The 6,676-nt window shown below is 47.6% G+C and overlaps 1 protein-coding gene across 2 annotated transcripts; it reads right to left on the reverse strand.

Annotated features, from left to right (window-relative positions):
• Positions 1-423: 423 nt before the first annotated feature.
• Positions 424-6,154, reverse strand: LOC119965148 (D(1) dopamine receptor-like). Of its 2 annotated transcripts, none has more exons than XM_038795495.1 (2): positions 4,730-6,154; positions 424-4,238 (listed from the first exon to the last, which is right to left on the reverse strand). In XM_038795495.1, the coding sequence occupies exon 2, from the start codon at positions 3,638-3,640 to the stop codon at positions 2,315-2,317; it is 1,326 nt and encodes a 441-aa protein (XP_038651423.1). In that variant the 5' UTR covers positions 3,641-4,238; positions 4,730-6,154; the 3' UTR covers positions 424-2,314. The 2 variants fall into 2 exon arrangements, with proteins under 2 accessions (XP_038651423.1, XP_038651422.1); XM_038795494.1 differs by having other exon boundaries at positions 424-4,243.
• Positions 6,155-6,676: the final 522 nt, after the last annotated feature.

The following is a 6,676-nucleotide window of genomic DNA, read 5'->3' on the forward strand; positions in this document are numbered from 1 at the left end:
AAAATACTGCAGATGCTGGAATTCTGGACTGAAAACAGAAAATGCTGGAAACGATCAGCAGGTCGAGCAGCATCTACAGAGGGAGAACAGTTTCAGGTTTGATGAATGGTGATGGAAATGTTAATTCTTGTTTCCCTCTCCACCAATGCTGCCAACCCTGTCCAGTGTTTCCAATTCTTAAAAAAGGTGACTTTTGTTTTGCAGGCTGTTTCAACATTACAGTTGACTGTGTTTAATCTAGCTTGGAGATTGCTAAATGGGTTGATGGAAGCTGCACCGTTCAGCTATTACTTGTTGATGATGATCTTGAGATTGTGATGATACTCCATCGCAGCAGCCTACAGAGAAGGCAAACTCTCTCTCTCTGTTTCTGGATCCCACTTTCCATTTCCCCCAAATAACAGATACCCAATCCACGCAATAGATGTTTCAAGTTTTTTTTGGTTTACTGGCAATGCATATTAAAATGCTAAAGTGACAGGCCTATACAACAGGACTGTACATCGTTCACCACTAAAGAAACTTACACATCCCCGACACTAGTAAAGGAAAATAAAATTCCATCCACATTCACCTTGACAGTAGCAACACGCTCGGTGTCACTGTAAATTGTCGAACTGAACATTTAATTACACGATATTCAGTTGTACATTCGCCATCGGTATCTGAATTGCACAGTCCTTTCGCGGTGCATTCCCCAGTATTCGGGAAAGGTGAAAACAGTTTGGCTTCTGGGCTCCTGATCCACATTTGTGCCTTGGTTCTAGCAGGGCGCGCGGCTAATGCGGGTTAAAATGACACAGGCACAAACAACAGTGACCCTTTTTCTTATGTTTAAAAGGAACCAGTTCTGAGGTAAGCGAAAGAATATTCATACATGACACAGATCCCGAGCTTCCACACTTGTGCACAGCACCGGACCAAACAGCACGCAATGGACACTTTCCACGCAATATTACTGATTTGTTACTACAGGTAACGGATGGAAGAAAGTGGGGGCGGGGAGGGGAGGGGTAGTCGATGGGAGATACATCAATAACAGAAAAAGGGATTGGGTGTGGGTTGAGAAAATCGATCAAAGGGCAGTTATTGGCATTTTTAAAAATACATACCAAATACCATTTGCATAAATCATCACGAGATATAACATAATATTGGAACGGCTATGACAGCATTTCGATAGAGGGAAGAACACAAAAATCACACAATGATGTGAAGTTAGTTTACTTCTCAATAAACAAGGAGGTCTTCATAGTCCGACAACACAGCTCACCCTCGTCTGGACAAATTGGAATTCATTGAGATTTGGAGGGGCGAAAAAAACGAAATACATCCACATCCTGGCATTTAGCGTACAGTAAGTAATGCACCCATTTACGTGTGTTATGCAATGACATTCCATGATTCCATCCCTTAGTATTTATATTTTGGATAGTGTTTTCAGAACTTGGGGGAAAAAATATAATCACCAGCCTTTTCATACCCTTCTTCACCGGCATCATTTGCATGTCTTGTCTGCAACAGGGGAGGTTGTTATGGCTGGAATGTAAAGGAGCTGCCAACAAAAAACTAGATGATAAGCGGATCCCAATTCGGATTGATTTGCCCGCCAATGCGCACAGTACTGAGTTGTGCATCTAAGTCTTTTGATGATTATTATCAGTCTCACAGTTACGCTGTGGGTGCAACTGCTGTAAGATGCAGAGAGAGAAAGAAAGAAATCTATTGAAACGTTGACTCCTGGGAGGCAGCGTAACGAATGTTTTGCGGTTTATGGGGTATCCCGCACCGATTCGTCCCCCCAAACCGGCCCCACACACATCTCCTGTTCCACAGAAATTGGCCATCGCACGAAGCAATGTTCAAATGTACCGGGAGAGGCTACATTACAAAATAGGACTGGTACTTCGGAGCCTCCGTACTGAATGCATCCTGCCATTGGGAAGTTCCTTCACAGGTCAACTGAAGAAATTGCACAACCTCAATTTGTCAATTTCGTTCAATCTCCACCGTTGGATACGGATAGAGGAACCACTGAGTTAGATAGAGAAGTTATATTAAAAGGGTCATTCTGCAGATCTAGTTTCTCTCTCCACAGACGCTGCCGGTGCCTGCTGGGTTTATCCAGCGGTTTTTTTTTTAACATTTTGAGTTGCATGTGACTTGTTTCGAGTAATTACAGTAAAGCAATGGTTTGCTAGTGATGGTTGGTGGACAAACCACGCTTGATAGCAGCTCACATGTATGTTGTCTGTATTAAATTGGGGTAGGGGGAGCAGCATTTCTATTCCTTGGGGGTGATATAGGTAAGCTGTCAGGTGTTGTGCTGGCCGTTCTGGGTAATCGGGATGATTTTTTCCAGGGACACGTCCGTCTCGTTGTCCCCATTGCTGGAAAGCAGACTGACGGCCCCGTGCGGGGACACGGGCGAGAGCTTGGTGCATGGGCTGGGGTCCGCCCGGTTTTGCTGGGGCACGGAGTGGGGGATCAAGTAGACGCAGTTGTCCATTTTGTCCAGGGAGACCCCGGGGTGGTAGGAGGGGACCCCGTTGTGGATGGTGACCGTCTCCACCGCGTTGCCGCCGCACAGAGCGTCGCAGCCCAGCAGCGTGGAGAAGGCCTTGCGGAAGTCCGCGTTGAAGGCGTAGATGATGGGGTTGAGGGACGAGTTGGCCCAGCCGAACCACACGAACACGTCGAAGGTGCTGCCGCTGACACAGGGCAGGGGCGGCGGGCTGGCGGCGCTGCCCTCGCAGAAGGGCACGATGCAGTTGAGTATGAAGAAGGGCAGCCAGCAGCACACGAAGACGCCCATGATCACCGACAGGGTCTTCAGCACTTTGGTCTCCCTCTTGAAGGACATCTTGAAGGAGCTGTCGGACGGCTGGATGTCCGCGTTGCTGCCGCTGCTCCGGTTGCTCTGGCAGTTCTTGGCGTGCACGGCGGCTCTCTCCAGCGCCGAAATCCGCCGGATCTGTTTCTGGGCGATCCGGTAGATCCTAGTGTAGGTGACAATCATGATCGCCACTGGGATGTAGAAGCTGATCAGGGAGGAGGAGATGGCGTACGTCCTATTGAGGCTGGAGTCACAGTTGTCCCCTGGCTGCTGGGATGTGGTGTTGTAATCCAGTAAAGTGCTGGGTTTTGCCTTGTGCCAGTCCAGCTGCACTGGGATAAAGGAGATCAGCACCGACAGGGTCCAGGCCACGCTGATCATTACAAAGGCCACTTTGGGGGTCATTTTACGCTCGTAGCGGAATGGACTGGAAATGGCCCAGTATCTGTCCACGCTGATGACACACAGGTTGAGGATGGAGGCCGTGGAGCACATTATATCGAAGGCAACCCAGATGTTACAGAATGAGCCAAATGGCCAATAGCCTACCATCTCACTCACAGCCTTCCATGGCATCACCAGCACGGCCACCAACAGGTCGGACACGGCCAGCGAGATCACAAAGAAATTGGTCACCTTCGATCGGAGGTGGCGGAATCTGACCACTGCCACGCACACCAGCGTGTTGCCCAATAACGTGGAGAGTATCAAGAGGGAGAGGAAACAGCCTGTGAGCACGCGGAATGAGGAGTCCTGTTCAGCATCGAACGAGCTTCCATCCATGGTCGTCCTGTTCAACCTCATTGCTCCAGAGGGTGGGGTGGGGTGGGCCCCCCCCTCATATACAGTGTTCGGTGGGGTGGGCCCCCCCTCATGTAGTGTTCCCCCTCCCTGTGCCACACTCCGTCTGCTTACCACAACTCACAACTAACCCATAGGTAGAGCAGGCGGCGGTCACGGCGAAAACTCCTTTCACACTTCCCAACAGAAATGGACCTACCTTCAATCCATCCCCACGCTGGCTGGCTCCAGCTTTTATCAACGCCCTTTATCCCGGATTAGCTTTATCTTAAAATCCATATTCGTAGCGCAGGCGAGCATCTCTGCCCCAGTCAACAGCCTGGGAAAACGTAACCATCAACATTGCACTGTTCCTCATGTGCAATGGTGCCAAATTCTGCAGGGGAAATAGTGCATATCACTGGATCAGAGTATTGATCCTCCGAAAGGGTCCAGGGTTGGGTGTCCTCGAGTCTTATGGAGAATATAAATCTAATGCATATACTGTTGGTACGATAATCTTTTTTGTTGCAGTTTTCAATAGCTTCTCTCTCAGAACTTCTCACTCGAGATACCCGTTGCCTCCAGCGTGAGGAAATCCTGTGCCTCGCCGTTCACTTGACTTTCCTTAGAAATATGAAGAGATCAGAAATAAAACAGATTGTGTCACCTTTGAGGAACCACATAAATGGTATGAATACCATTCACAAATTATAATGCTTTACTACATACACTCCGAGTGGCAGTACAGCTGTGATCACTGCCGCGTCCAATTTACAACCAGCAGCGGCTGCATTGAGATAACAGATATTGCTGGAAAGACTGGGGAATGGAAGGCAGGGACAACGTTTCCGGCTCCACGGTGTTTGGGTCGGAGTAGATTTCCAATGTATTGTGATCCGTTTACACTGGTGTTTAAAGTGAATCCTTTACCCCCCTCCCCCGTCTCCCATTCGCAACATTTTGAGCAACTTTATAGCCAGCACGATGCACAGGGGCTGTTAAAGTCTTTCCGGGCCGGCCAATCCCCAACCCACACCCCGGGTTTAGGGCAATGCCCCGGTCACCTGCACACCGGCCCCTTAGCCTTTCCACAAGCCCGCATTTACTCACCTCATCTTGTCTCCCGCGCTGTGTATGGGCTGGACACACTCTCTCCAGCCGCTTTTGGAATGATCCCGCTGTCCTTTGGTCTTTTCGTTCAACGAAAGTTTGTTGACAGAAGCGTTAAACACCCGCAACTCATTCTAAAGTGGGAGGGGAGAGGGGAGCGAGGTCTTAATTCTCACGTCCAAACCGAGAATAAAACTTCTAGAAACATGCTGCCGAGGCGTTGACATCCACAATACGATCGACAGCATTTAATGTTTTGTTACAGTCCAGTGGCCGGCTACGGGTGCCATGTGGGGTCATTCACAAAGATGTAGTGATTCGCAGTAAGTCTTTCCCGGCTGTGTTATCTGTTTCTCCAGGTTCCCTTCCTAATAAATGAATGATCCCAGATCTGGGATGACTGGACGTTGTGATCTCGTTGCGCCACCGTGCGGATTGGCACCGCCGTTGACAGAAAGGCGGAAGCTCCTGTCTGACGTGCGGCTTTTGTCGCTGGACTGTCGCTGAAGCCCCTCCGACAGTCAGCGAGGCGGCAGCTGACAAATGCTGTGCACGCCGGCCTGCTCCCTGAACCGTTTGAGGTGATAATACTCCAGGCTTCACTTCTGAAAGTTAGGTGCAGGGAATCTAACGACACGTTCACCAAAATCTGGGAATGAGATTTTCTCTCTCATCGGATTAATACTGTTTACGGCGAAATCATCAACCCACAATGACTATTCTATGCATTAGCTGTCTGGGGCTAAGGCATCCTTTAGATTTTGGTAGAAATAGCTTTCGGATGAACGAAACCTGCCTGCTGTGGTGCCCATACTTTTCGACCTTGTGGAATCAAACCCTATGTTCAGCTTTCTGTTCCCTTTACAGATGGAGGGTGGAATAAAAAGGCAGGGTTGATGTGAAAAGTGTGTGACAAGCGTCTTGGTTCCCAACCTGTCATTTTCACCATTAGGTACGCCAGTGCTCTTCAAGGTAATTTACACAATTGTTGTGGGTGCTCAGACTGACGAAATGCGCTCGTCAAATGCGGACCTTTTTGGATCACCCTGACCAAATCTTCTATCCCAATCTTCTATCCCAAGCAGATCAACAGCTGGCAGCGAGCAACACTGGGTTCCCTTCCTGGTAACCGAATTGGGAGAGAGCCTGGACTGTATATAATCAGAGTTTTGGACTGTATTCAGTTTGTTATGTTAAAGAAAACTCTAACTTTTGCCCACAACATTGATTTGTTGAGACAAAAGAGTCATTATTTATCGTAACAACTTCTTAGGCCAGAAATGCAAATGTGATTAAATAAATCGAACTTTGTAAATATGGCGCAAATGGGCAACATTCTGCCCAGCACCGTCTTCTCTCCATTCTGAGATGAGATGAAGATAACCTTAACCGAGATTAACACATTCCTCTGCGAACAACCTGACAATCTGTGCCCCCAATAACATTAAATTAAACCTGAAGAAGTTGTAAAATAACTTGTGATAAGCGATAACTGTACTAAACACCAGGCAAGGTCGATCCGTTTAGAATGAACTGTTAACTGTTTTTAGAATTAACTGTGCCAACAGATACCAGTACTGATGGTATAACCCAATGGATGTCACATGATGAACTCCACTAATCCTGCTTAAACATTAAACATTGTTTTATTCTGGGTCAAAGATGTTAGAGCCACGCTCTAGAATCCTGTACACGGGCCTTAGTTACATCTTTAATCTACTAAAGCTCTGCTTGTTTTTTTTAAATGCATTTTTCCCAACTTCTGATTAATTATATGAGACAGGGCTGGTCAGTTGACTTAAATCACCCCCCAAAAAAATGAAGTTATCTTTTTCCTTTCACAACAGTTTTTTTAATAAAATCATTCTCAGATTGTATGCGTTACTGGCAAGGTTGGCGCCTGTTGTTCATTGCTCGTTGCCCCGAGAAGGCGGTAGGATTTTTTTG

Source organism: Scyliorhinus canicula, chromosome 4 (assembly GCF_902713615.1).
Source record: "Scyliorhinus canicula chromosome 4, sScyCan1.1, whole genome shotgun sequence".
NCBI classification, from domain to species: domain Eukaryota; kingdom Metazoa; phylum Chordata; class Chondrichthyes; order Carcharhiniformes; family Scyliorhinidae; genus Scyliorhinus; species Scyliorhinus canicula.